At 35.8% G+C, this 14,236-nt stretch overlaps 1 protein-coding gene across 26 annotated transcripts in view; it reads right to left on the bottom strand.

The window, feature by feature from the left end:
* NRXN1 (neurexin 1) overlaps positions 1–14,236 on the bottom strand; it is a 1,220,951-nt gene that overhangs the window by 142,941 nt on the left and 1,063,774 nt on the right. For 15 of the 26 annotated variants that reach the window (XM_074949414.1, XM_074949409.1, XM_074949411.1 and 12 more), the window contains 2 exons: positions 12,274–12,363; positions 10,504–10,823 (listed from right to left, as the gene is read on the bottom strand). In XM_074949414.1, the coding sequence (XP_074805515.1) occupies positions 10,504–10,823; positions 12,274–12,363 (410 nt within the window). The remainder of the gene's footprint in view (positions 1–10,503; positions 10,824–12,273; positions 12,364–14,236) is intronic. The other 11 variants (XM_074949440.1, XM_074949421.1, XM_074949422.1 and 8 more) reach the window with 1 other exon arrangement.

Here is a 14,236-nt window from a genome sequence, read left to right as displayed (position 1 = left end):
GTAAACAAGAAGCAGGCATCATTATCTTCTGCAAATGTAAACAAACTTGTTTGTCTGAGTGATTGGCTGAACCAGAAGGATTGATTGGACTTAAGGCTCTAAAGTTTTACATTGTTTTATTTTTGAATGCAGGGTTTTTTGTAAATAATTCTACACTTTTAAGTTCAAATTTCATGATAAAGAGATTGCACTAAAGTATTTGTATTAGGTAAATTGAAAAAACACTATTTCTTTTGTTTCTTACAGTGAAAATATTTGTAATAAAAATAAATATAAAGTGAGCACGGTACACTTTGTATCTTGTGTTATAATTGAAATCAATATATTAGAAAATGTAGAAAACATCCAAAAATATTTAAATAAATGGCATTCTATTGTTTAACAGCTCGATTAATCATGCGATTAATCGCGATTAATTTACAGCCTTAGTTGATACTAGATGGCTCCTCCAATCGAAGCCATCCCAGACAGATTGTTGTAAATGTCGTAATTTGAGTGAAATATTGTCTGTACAAAACGTCACTCAGTGAGTCTGGATGCTGCTAGTCTTGGAAATGACAAGATAGGAGAAAACTGATGCTTTGAGATACTGTTGTGATTAAATGACAGATACAAAATGTTGCAAGAACAAAAAGTACGCTATGAAAAATGCTGACGTTGCCATCGCTGCTTACTTCTTCTGGGATCTATAATTCAGCCATTAAAAATGTTGCCATGGGCTGAAATTTGAGATTACAAGATATCAATTTGGGACTTTTTTTAAAAAAGCAAACTTTGAGTTTGAAAGAGTTTGGTCATTTTGAAATGAAAGTATTATGGAATAGACACTGATAATGGTTTCAGATCCCTTTTTTTGTCTTAATGATCTTAAAAAGCAGCTTTGATTTTGCAACAAATTAATCTATATTGAAGATAAAATGTCTATAGGTACTTTGAGATAACAACGGTGTTGTAATTTCATTTACAAACATGTTTTGCCATGCACACACACTAGAGGGTACATTTTCAAACCCTGCTTATGAGTCCTGGTACAAGACAATTCCCATTGGCTTTAATGGGAAATACCTGGGTTAAAACCCCATTCAGAGCTTTGAAAATCCACCCACTCAGTTTGCTTACTATGTGCAGGGGCGCGTGGGAGGGTGCTTCCTCTAACCCCTTAAAACTCCATTGCCTGAGTCAGCCCAATCTGAGATAGGATGGATGGGATTTTCTTTAGGACCCTTCCATGTTGCTCCTTCCTTATATTATAGTTGTAACAGGCAATTTTAACATTCAGAATTAGGAGCATGCCCAATGTGGTAACACACACTCCCAGGTTGGCCCAAAGGACATAGAAGAAAAAACATTCTATTCACAGTGGTAGAGGCCTGTGTTCTTTTGTCCATACACCAGGTGTGAGGTATAACTGAAGACCATGGGGGTGGTATGCTAGCAGCTACAGTATTCATTACACACTAGTATATTTGAATTCCTGACCTTTCCCCAGCAATTGGAGAAGTTTTGCCTTCTGAGGCCAAAATGTTATGAAGTGGCTATCATCAAATGTTTGGCTGCCCGTGTGTTCTTTCTGTGTGCCAACCAGCTTTGCACAGATCGCTGACAAAGCATACCTGGTCTCTGATACAGGGCCTTATGTCTCAGGTTCTCCTTCCACTACAATGGCTATGTGTACCATAACTCTGTAATGTCTCTTAATGACAGCTAGAAGGTTCTCACTCAACCTCTAGCTCAAGGGCGAGGCCTGTGCTTTTGGAGCTGAAATTCTGCATATAGGCAGTATAGCTAATTACAATGCTATCTATTATGTATGTATGCATCAGCAGGATTGCTACATATGTAGCCAGTGAATAATGTACAAGCTAAGAAAATTTTACAGTACTGTGTATATATAAAAAATGCCCAAGGCTGGGATATTCAAAGGCACCTAAAGGTATGTCTACACTGCAATTAAAAATCTGTGGATGGCCCGTGCCAGCTGACTCAGGCTCATGGGGATTGGGCTAAGGGGCTGTAGGACCTTGTGATGGGAGATGGTCCCAGAGCTCAGGCTGCAGCCTGAGGTCTACACTACAATTAAACAGACCCCTAGCCTGAGCCCTGTGAGCTGGAGTCAGTTGGCACAGGCCAGCTGTGGATGTCTAACTGCAGTGTAGACATATCCTAAGTGACACATGAGCACAAGTCCCATGGAATTTTGAAGGAACTTCTGAAAATTTTATTCAAAATACCTATTTACTTTTTTTTCTGACCACTACTACAAAAAAATCCATGAAGAAAGCCAATGGGTCAAAATGTTTGTCCACAACATGTGGAAAGCGGATACAGCTTTAAAAAATGTAAGTACTGAACATTATTTTTTAAAGCCATGCTATCTGTGTGATTTCAAAATACAGAATTCCAGATGCAAATATTTTATAAGATAGTAAAAACATAAAACATGAAAAAGATATAGCTAAATAGTATACATAAATCCACTGACAATTTACTTATGCTTATTTAGCTACAAGACAAAAAGCTACACTGATATGGAGTGCATTACCTAAAAACATTACTGGGATGAAATGTCATCTTCAGAGAAATCCAAATACGCTGTGGTATGAAAATGCAGTTATTGTACCTAAACAACCTTAACTCTGCTTTGTAGTGACTATGATTAAGGCCTTTTTTAATGTTTGTAGTCTTTGATTAGATAAAACTCATTTTTAAAGATACATTTTTTTCATAATTTCCCCCTCATGGTGTAACTTCAGGGCTGAGTTAAGGTTGCTTGATACCTTAAGTGTGCATCTCCATACCTCGACATATTTGAATTTCTTTTAGGTGTAATCTTGAATCTGAAATTCTTGGGTTTGTAATATGTGATTTTTTGATAATTCCAGCATCCCTGTAATGTTTTTTACCTTTAAGTTATTCATATATGCTCTCAACCTTAACTCCATGATCAAACAGATTTTTGTCTGGAAATTTCAGAGCACACAAGTTGGATTTCTAGATGCTTTGCATCAACAGAGCAGCACAAAGCAGCCAAAATGGCCCACAATTTGCAATTGATTTATTGGTTGGTTTAGAGGGTTTTTTCACAGCAGCTGGAGCTAAGGAAGGGTAGGTGTGCTGAGACTTACTGTCTCTGCACTTTCAGGGTTCCCACTGTCCTTATGCCTTAATTTCCTTAGTGGTCCTGCCTTGGCATTTGGTTGAGTCAAGGTAGCAGTACAATAGGGAGCCTTTCAAGCACTGATTCCCAAGCTAGAATTTGCCACTGAACCTTTTAAAGAGCAGTGACAAGCAATCTATCAATGAGAACACTTGGCATGTGTCCAGTCTCCTTTGTACTACTGACTCATCACAAACAACAGAATTGTTGCATACAGTTAGCTGTAGAGGGAGGTGATTGGGGGTTCAATCCTAAAAAGTGATGCGCACCTTCAACTCCCATTGAAGTCAACAGAAGTTGAGGGTGTTTAGTATTTTGCAGGATCAAGGCTTGGAAGAATTACTGCTGTTGTCATGAAGACCCCATTTAAGAGTTACCTGAGCTGATTACCTAAAAATTAGATAAAACAATCATTAATTACTTAGCTTAATGACCGCCTAATTTCTTCATATATAGCCTATGCACAAGATTTCAATTAATTTAAACTATATGGAAAGCTGTGTAATTCCATTATTAAGATTATTCAAGAACAAAGAAAAGACTGGACACAGACACTACATTTCTTAAAGGACCCAGTTTTCAATTATTTTTAACACATAAAGTAATTAATGGATTTATTTGTAAATTCACGAAAAATTATTCTTTATTCAGATAGTAAATGCTGTAAGTTTGTGGAGCATACGCTGTATTTTACATATATAACAAGGAGATTGAATCTCTGCTTTAAATGCAAAACAGAACTGAAGCTTAACTATAGAGTGATGACCTCCATAATAATAGATCTTCATAGAAAAGCATCAGAACTGTTTACTAATTTAGAATCTAAAGCTGGGATTTTCAAAGGGGCCTCACTGGAGCTACCCACCTGGGTCCCATAGTCCCCTTTGAAAAATCTCAGCCTCTATCTATATACAGTACACTTCTATTTATCTGAATGGACTTGGGGGACATCCAAAACTTTCATCAAAACTAACATACGGCTATGTGGGGTACACTTTTGGATTCAAATAACTAGGATTTTCGGATACGGGGAATATGGATAATTAGAATTATACTATATCTAGCTATATGTGTGTGTGTGTGTGTATACATGATATATTATGGCATGGAATGAAGAGTTACTGGGATGAGATTGGGACAGTCCAATCATGAGTGGTAAAGCCAGAGGAGTTGTGCGGACCATCCCAGACAAGTGCCAGCAAAACCTTTATCCCACACTCCAGCAGCATGTATTCTGTATAAACATGTATGCTACAGAAAATCTACTTTGGAGTTTTTCCTTCATTTTATTGAGATTATTTTTGTATTGCTCCATTTGTAATGTGAGGTGCCTTTGTTTACGTGAGGCCCATTGTACATTGCTCACATGAAGCCATAACAGGGTGACCAGACAGCAAATGTGAAAAATCAGGATGGGGGTGGGAGGTAATAGGAGCCTATAAAAGAAAAAGACCCAAAAATCGGGACTGTCCCTATAAAATCGGGACATCTGGTCACCCTAAGCCATAAAATTTTCTAAAATGGCCCTAAAATAGATTTTGTATACACAGAAATGTCACATCAACTCAGGACTTTAAAAAGTCCATCACCTCCTGACCCTGCAACTGCGACTGCTCAGTTTATTGGGCATCTCTTCTTCACAAAGATCAAAAATGTTTCCATTTCTGTTCCTGCTGGGCCAGGTGATACTGGACTTTAAAGTCATGGTGTTTTTAGGTACATAAAAGCTGTCACTGGCCAAAGGAATCTCTCCCACGCCCAGTCTTGGGCACGTAACGTTTTAGAAAGGGGATATGGGGATGTGGAAAGGAAGAAACATTTCTCTGCCTTGTTGATTTTGGAAAAAATATAGTGTCTGTGTGATATTGTTGAGGGAGTCGGAACATGTGAATAAATCCCAGGGGAGATTGATTAGTGGGCAGAAGATAGTGGAGGTGATCAAAGGTGCACGATAAATTAGTTCCTCACAAAGCGCTGTGATTTATCACATGGTTCCACAATTATCAAATGACTATCACCTCCACAGGCAGAATGTTTACAGAGACACCATAGTACAAAAAAGATGCAACCCCAAAAGCTGAAATTCCAGGGTTCTGTCACCATCAATGCCTGTGTAAGGGGTTGAGCTGATAACAGGGATGTCTGAATCTACAGGGTTCATTAGACAGTGTTCATTAGCTGTTGGAGCTGAACTTCTGTGAGTTACCAAACCACAGGGAAAAGTTTTACCTAGGGGGGCCAATGTGTCATTGACTGGGGTATGTCATATGTAGAGAGACTGACACAGAGAGGACAGGGAGCACCTACATGAAAATGTTTATATGAAAAAAATGCAAACCATCCAATAGATAATTTTCAATTATTAATTCAAATAGATGGGTGGATAATGCTCCCCCTCTTGCTAACCACATTGATTCCTTATACATGTGTCACCTAGGGAGGTGGTGGAATCTCCTTCCTTAGATATTTTTAAGGTCAGGCTTGACAAAGCCCTGGCTGGGATGATTTAGTTGGGGATTGGTCCTGCTTTGAGCAGGGGGTTGGACTAGATGACCTCCTGAGGTCCCTTCCAACCCTGATATTCTATGATTCTATGATTCTATAAAATATGTTAATATTTACCAGCCCATGTAAAAATGATCTACTCAGTTTTAAAATCAAACTATTTTCATAAAACATCCCCATCTTTTAAAATATGCTTGATTTTAATTAAATTGTAAGGTACAGAGCCAAGCGTGTCTCTATACTGCTTTGATGAATACCCTTTATATGTATTGCTCCAATACACATAAATAAATGTATTCTTTACCTGATGTATGCCTCCAGAGCCACTGACCAAATTTCAGCTCATCAATTTAAAATGAAACCAATTTAATTCTGCTTGACCAAAAATCTATGTCTATTGTTCCAAAACATGCAATCACCTCAAGGTATATTGCAATTGCTGTGTAAATGGATCAGCATTATTGGTGAAAGCCCACTTTGTTTGAGGAAAACAAAACTGGAATGGATGGAAAAATAAAAACAACCATTCTTTGCATGCCAGAAGTAGTTTACAGCAGGGGCTGCTATGGTTGGGGGCTTAAAAACTGGCTGCTGCAATCATGTCCTTAGAAGAGGGTCAGAAGTGAGCATGTTCGTTTTGACTTTTGTTTACTTAGCTTGGGATTTTCCAGTTAATGTGTAGGTTCACACAACCACACAAAAGACAATCATGGAAGTATTAAGGGTCTGATCTTGCAATCATTACTCAGGAAAAACTCATACTTGAAGTTCCATTGAACTCTTTCCTGTATTGCCATTTTTATTGAGGATCTTGCAATATACAATATTTTGCTTAATGCCTCAGCTGCTGGAGTTATACCATGTGATACAATCATTGGAGTAATGTTTTCATTCACATTTATTTTTAAAGGAAGCTTCTTGCCCTCATGAGTGGAAGGAAAAGCTGGAAAATGTGACCGTTAAAGACTCAGAAAGCAAGAGGCAAATAAGAAAAAAACCCACGTGTTATTTTTTTTAAAAAGGCAAGATATTTTAGGCCAATCTCGTGATTTTTTAGCATCTGACTCATGATTTTTGAAAACTCAAAGTAGTTAGTACTGATCTTCATTGAACTCAGTGGGAGTTCTGCTTCAGGATCAAGTTTTAAATCTATCCATGTGAAATGTGAAATGTAAAATTCTAGTATGCCATCTGAAACCAACTATGCATTTTGTGAGTTGTGATTATTATGATTGCTCTTAGTGATTGACTTATTATACCTATCAACTACGCACAAAGTCTATGCTAATATATTCTGCTATTGTAGTTACTGCATTTTCCCACTCATACCTGTGACCCCTTGTTTGCTTCACCCACGTGTTACATCTTTTCTTTTACATGGTAAGCTCTTTGAGGCAGGGTGTACCATTTATTATGTATTTGAGCAGTACAATGGCTGAGGCCTATAGATGTTGTTATAATATTGGAGGTGGGGTGAATTTTCAATGGAGAGGAATTAGGCACCCAACTCCCAATGACTTTCAATAGGATTTGGGCACCATACTTCCCTTTGAAAATCCAAATTTATAAATTAATAATATTTGAGGTATCTGTCATTAAAACACCCAATGCTACCATATGATATAGCCCTTAAACAGGCAAAACTCCAACTGAAAGTAGACTCCGAGACAAAATGTATTTTTTTAAGACACTCAGACTTCATTATTCCTGGAATCATGCACATCACAACATGAAACACACATTTCATGGAAGTATTGTCTCAGTCTTGTTACAGCATATATTGCAGCAATTAGAGGTGGGCTAGAAAGTGCATGCTGTACCAATTTGAACAGTCTAGTTGCTATCATTATTGAATTAAAAACATTTATATAAATATTTAAAATATCCTTTTTAAAATGAATATTGTAATCTTTAATTGAATTCAATATCCCTGCAAATGAAGCAAATAATCCTTAATTGATTTGATCATTTACTTCTATCAGCTCATTTTTGTCTTCAAACATGCACTAGCTTGTAATAAATAATGTAAGCTTCTTTCATTAGCAATTACTGTCTAGTTGCCTATTTTCTTAGATAATCTAATTAGTTTAATGATAGAAAGGTAACTTTCCTTCTTGTGCATTATACAATGCTAGTTTAAAAATCAACTACTTATGTTTGATATTTTTGGAGATACAATGACTATGAGTATATACAGAAGAGAAACAAAGCATGAGAGAGGATAATAAACAAAGAAACAGCCATTAAAGGCAGGTTTTCTGCAAGCTACGAGATGTCTTCAACTCTCACTGACATCAATGGGAGATGAAAGCATACAGGCCCAGTTCCCCCAAAGGTGATATTAATTAAAAAAAATAATTTCCTGTATTGTTATTAACAATCTTAATATTACTGAAAGAAACAAAAAAATTAAATCTAATTTATGTTTTACTATGTATAGCGACTTTTTTGCATTTCTCTGAGCCTTGACAATGAGAACAACCAGTTTCCACTGTGTTTCTTGTCAGTTTTTAATGAATTTTGCTTTCAGATTCATATGCACTGCTATTACAAATAAATAAACTTGTATGTATATTAGGGCTGTTGATTAATGACAGTTAACTCACGCGATTAACTCAAAAAAATTAATCACAATTAATCACAGTTTTAATTGCACTAAGTAACAGAATACCAATTGAAATTTATTAAATATTTTGGATGTTTTTCTACCTTTTCATATATATTGTATTCTGTGTTGTAATTGAAATCAAAGTGTATATTATTTTTGCTTACAAATATTTGCACTATAAAAATGATAAACACAAGAAATTGTATTTTTCAATTCACCTCATACAAGTACCATAGTGCAATCTCTTTGTCGTGAAAGTGCAACTTACAAATGTAACAAAACAATGTAAAACTTCAGAGCCTACAAGTGCACTCAGTCCTACTTCTTGTTCAGACAATCTCTAAGGCAAACATGGAGATAATGCTGCTTGCTTCTTGTTTAAAGTGTCACCAGAAAGTGAGAAGAGGCATAGGCATGGCACTTTTGTAGCTGGGATTGCAAGATATCTACATGCCAGATATGCTAAACATTCGTCTGCCCCTTCATGCTTCAGCCACCATTCCAGAGGACATGCTTCCATGCTGATGACGCTCATTAAAAAAATGAGTGTTAATTAAATTTGTGATTGAATGCCTTAGGGGAGAATTGTATGTCCCCTGCTCTGTTTTACCTGCATTCTGCCACATATTTCCTATTATAGCAGTCTCGGATGATGACCCAGCACATGTTGTTCATTTTAAGAATATTTTCACTACAGATTTGACAAAATGCAAAGAAGGTACCAATGTGAGATTTCTAAAAATACAACAGCACTCAACCCAAGGTTTAAGAATCTGAAGTGCCTTCCAAAATCTGAGAGGGATGAGATGTGGAGCTTGCTTTCAGAAGTCTTAAAAGAGCAACACTCCTACAAAACCCGAACCACCAAAAAAAGAAAATCAACCTTCTGCTGGTGGCATCTGACTCAGATAATGAAAATGAACATGTGTCAGTCCGGACTGCTTTGGATTGTTATCGAGCAGAACCCGTCCGCAGCATGGACGCATGTCACCTTATGCCTTATGTGTTTGAAGAACTATTATCCCAGTTTTACAGATGAAGAAATGAAGGTGCAGAGGGTTAAGAGACTTGTCCAAGACCACACAGTAAAACAGAACACAGGCAGCTTTACTTCAAATTCCCTATTCTAACCATGAGAGCCTTCTGTTTCCTTGGTTATATAACCATCCACATAGCATTCCAAGTTCTTGCTCCCACATAAACTTGTGACTTTCCCTTACACTTTGTCCCACATTTAAACCTCAGCAGCCTAAGAGTTATGGTTTAGAGGCACATCATGAAAACCAGTTTGTGATCATCTGAATCAAATGAACAGTATGACAACCTTTTGGCAATGTAAATCTTTTTTTAGGCAGTTGCAAACAGAATATGACAAATGTAAAAGAGTTTTATCTGCTAAAGAAATGTCCTGTTAAATTATATTTTTTCTAAAGCACAGAGTTTGAATATTGTGACACAAGATATGTGCAAGGCAGACTATTAAAGTGCTTAATGAATCATTCTTCCCCCTTTTTTCAGATAATCAATTTTTTCCACACAAGAGAAAGAGATCCTGCCAAAACCTGAAAGCTACTAAATGTATCACTAAATTCACAAGGTGCAAATAACCTCAGCAAACAGTAAATAACATTCTCTGACTTGGAGCTTCAGTCTCGGGGGTGCAAAGAGCTCTCAACTCTCCTTGAAGTTAATACCTGCCAGGATGCATCGTGCATCATACTGTTATCTTTCAAAGGAAACTCTAGAGTCTTAATGCCCTCTTTCACACCATTTCCTACTCTCATCTTCATACTTTTTTCCATGTTGTTCCTTCAGCTTAGAACTCCCTACTATATCCCAGGGACCAACTAGCCACACTATTTCATTTCAACTACCTCTTTAAAACACACACTTCTTTGCTGAAGTCCATCAGCATTACCTACCAAAGGAAAATGTGCTGTTTAAAAAATCTGCACCTCTCTGAGGTCAGACAAGGTGGTCATCCAGTACAATAAGGGTCTAAGCAAGTTAGCTTGCCTAATTTAGAATAATAACACCTTCCTTGGGTCAGGGCTATTTCTCACTCTAAGTTCTTCTCAGCACCATATATACTGACAGTGCTCAATACATAATTATTACTACTCACACATGTATTTAAAAATAACAATTTTATCTCTAGAGCAGATGCAATTTTGGAAAGTCCAGACATACAAAGTAGGGAAAATATTTGGAAAGTATATAAAGGTTGACTAACCTGACCAATAGGTTCTTTTGTAGGAGTCTTTCCTCTTCTGACAGTGCTCGTGGCCAAAGTGGTGGTGGTTTCCATAACTGATGTGGACATCTCAGATTGCATTGCTGTGGCTGTTGACTCAGTTGTCATAGAAGAAGGCACTTCACCAACAAGTCTCACATTTCCTTCTATCATGATGTTCGCATCATTTTCAGCTGCCATATTCAGAACTTTCAAGCCATTGTAGTAAAGACCAGAGAGTTGGCCTTGGAATGGATGACCCCGTTCCTTGCCTCCAATTTTTATGGTTGCTTGGCTATTGAAGATTGTAAGCTGACGTCCTGTAAAGATAATATTACATACATGCAAAAATGTTGATTGTGAACTCTATACTCTAAGAGGATGATTAACAAATTTGCATGGGGTGAATAATGAGAGCAATAAACTATAAGAGAGTAACTTGACTCATAATTCATTGCTTTTTTAATGAAGTGTCCATGAAATGCATAACTATTGAAAAATATTTGTAATTTCTAAATTTATGTTTTCTTTTTTGCTAAAAGGCCAATCAAGTATATTTATAAATTTGTTTAGTATTGCAAATAAGAATAAGAGATTGTCTTCCCTTTTACCTAAATTTTGCCTTTTTGTGTGTGTGTCAAGAATACAAAGTTTCTAATTCCTTAAAACTACTTTCCACCATCCCCGAAGATTGTGAACATTTCAAGGATTTTCCACACCAGTATAACACCTGTACTATAGCTTTAGGTAACTGTGTGTATATAGACATTATATGTATATCTATACACACACACACACAGAGGTTCACATGTATGTGTGTATGTATGTGTATGCAAACCTTTCATTAAGTCAAGTGAAGTCTAATTTTAATGAATATGTTCTAATGCAGTAATTCAGATATCTGTCATATGTCTATATATAAGTGTATAAATTAATGTTTCCTTTTCACATCTGAATGTTTATTTTCCTTCGACATAAACACTGAAAAGAAATGCATGGTTCATACTGAGTATCTCAGAGACAAAGAATTCAAAAAAGATGTCTGATTGGCTTTCAGCAAGGCTATCAATTAAAATAAAAAGGTTTTAGATGTAAAAGCGGCTTCAGGAATGATACACATACCAATGGAGAAATCATGGCACAATTCCATTAAACAGAGAAAACCTCAGCAACAGTACCATTATTATGAAACAGAATATTTACTTTAGCAGATTGGTTTCTGCTCATATAAGCATGCACACAACTTTAAGTTCTGTTTTAATTAGTGTTTGTTCCAAAATCCCCTTAGAAGGTTGCAAACGTTAAAGGGACTTCATTTTGATTGGCAATTCATAGTGCCCACTATTTAAGATACCTACAGTTTAAACAAAGATTTTTTTTCAGGACCATAATGAACATATCATAACTACATATATTTTTAGTTAATAATTTAGATGCTGGAACATGTAATATAATCTATGAATGATTTATAATTTGTGGTTAATGTTTGCTATGAGTACCTTCATAGATTGAGTTAGTGGATTATATTTAACAGTCCCTTTAACCTTAAGTTAACAGGGTAAGATTATTAAACAGCTGATACCTCTAAAAATGTGTAGAAATTATTATACAAGGTATGCACATATTACTCTCTACATTTTACTGTTTTAAATTTGTTTTTAATTTAGTTTTACTGAAAATTTATTTTTATGTTTATTAGTGTTACAATGAAGTACTAGTTGGTTATGTTCAAATTATTTTTTATTTGAAGTTTTAATCAATGTTTTTTACCTTTGTCGAGTAGCCATTCATCAACTACTCGACCAAGTCGATATGGAATTCGCTGTCTAGCAATCGCCAGGCGCTCGTTATCATTGTTTCCTTTAAAGTTTAAAGAGACATTTCATTGGTTAAAATCTGTAAGGTCAAAGGTTAAAAGTTAATACTTAAAGCTTGAGCTATACAGTTGCCACATGATTTTTTGAAATTTGGAATTTTAAAAAGTGCTACCTAGAACATTTCATGTTTCAGACTTTTCATTCATTCATTTATTTTATTTTAGCAAACAAAATTATTCCTATGTTAATTGAAAATTAGAAATCTTCATTTGAGCTAAGTTATTAAACTTATGTTATAGACCGACCCAAAAAACAAATTTATACATCATATAATGGCTTTACAAAAAATGATCATTGACTTCAGGGTTTTGTCTTTTTTGATGTTTCTTATTAACTAGTTAAACATGTTCAGGTGAAACAGATTTATTTTTCAAAAGACATCCAACCTCTTACTCCAGGTTAGTCATTTAAAGAAGAAGAACACAAGCCTTAACCAACATCTATGGCACACTTACATCTGCAAATAGACCTGACAAAACTTATTTCCTAGTAAAAAAAAAAACCAACATTCTCATTCATTTGACTTAAATAAATTCCAGAAGTTCAAATATGTGATAGAGAACAAATCAGATTATCCATTATTTTTACATTTTAACAGAGCCCAGTGACAACATATTTTACTAAGCAACATTAAGGCTTTGACAAAAGTGACTTCAGTGGTTGTCTATAGTAATCCTGTATCCAAAATGCGGAAGTGTTTAAAACTTTAGCTGCACTTTGCAGGGTTTCATAAGCTAAGAGCTAGCTAGAAGGAGAGACTGTGAAGTGTAAACTTCTCTATCTTGCAAACCTTTCCTGTCCCTGTTCTGCACAGAGAATTCCCTTTACTTTCAGTGAGAGCTCTACGGTAGAGTTGGTAACAGACTATGGCCCCACATGATTAGAAATATACCAGCCTTCTACAGATAATTTGAGGATTACCTCGAATATTTATTTGTAATAACTGATCTGTGTGTTTTCATTATATAAGGTATATCAGAAATACTTGATCAATTTCTATACTTTTTTACAAAAAAATTACTAGGAAAATGGTGAAACCAAATACTTTCTTCAATATAAAGTGCTTTTTGTTGAGAATGACAATACCTTTGTCTCACATGCATCGATAGAAACACATCAGTTTAAGTACCTGAGAAGTGGGCAAATCCAAAAGACTGAAAGACAGTCAAGGTGCCACAAGTACTCCTTTTATTTTAACTGGGGTCCTGTTCCATACTTGTACTTATTGATTTATATGTTCAAACTCCTATTGACTTCAGCAGGAGAAGGATTAAGCCCTATGTTTGAAATGGTAGATATAAAGCACTAATCTCCGAGGTGCGCAACATCTCTAATTGAAACTCAGTACCTGGCAGGATCTTATTGCAAATTATTAATGAAAAATATTATCCAAATCAAAGTATCCAGTCCCGTAACCTTTACTGAGGTAAGCAATATCTATGAAATCAACAGCAACATTCATAAAGTGAAGGATTGGATTTTAACTGTAGCCCTGGAAACAAAATCAGCTTCCATTCCAACAAGCAATTTTGGTTTATTTATTCTGCTGTTCTGTAAAACAGGCTATGACTTACCATGCTTCCTGTCTGCTTTGTACAGTTTAACATGGATATCATTCATTGTGGCTGAACGTACAGCATCATGCTTTAGAAATTACCCCCTTCTTTACCTTCTCTTCATTATGCCATGTAAACTTCTATACACACTCTAATATTTGAAGAAAACACATCCACATAGCATTCTCCCCTGACTTCAAATACTTTTTGTACAAAACACTTCTGTTTTTTTCTTTTAAAATGTTTCCCAAAAAAGGAAGCTATAGAGCAAAAGATTGCATTTTACTTTCATAACTTATC

This window comes from Natator depressus, chromosome 3 (genome assembly GCF_965152275.1).
Source record: "Natator depressus isolate rNatDep1 chromosome 3, rNatDep2.hap1, whole genome shotgun sequence".
In the NCBI taxonomy this organism is placed as follows: Eukaryota; Metazoa; Chordata; order Testudines; family Cheloniidae; genus Natator; species Natator depressus.
This window is presented reverse-complemented; position numbering and strand designations above follow the sequence as displayed.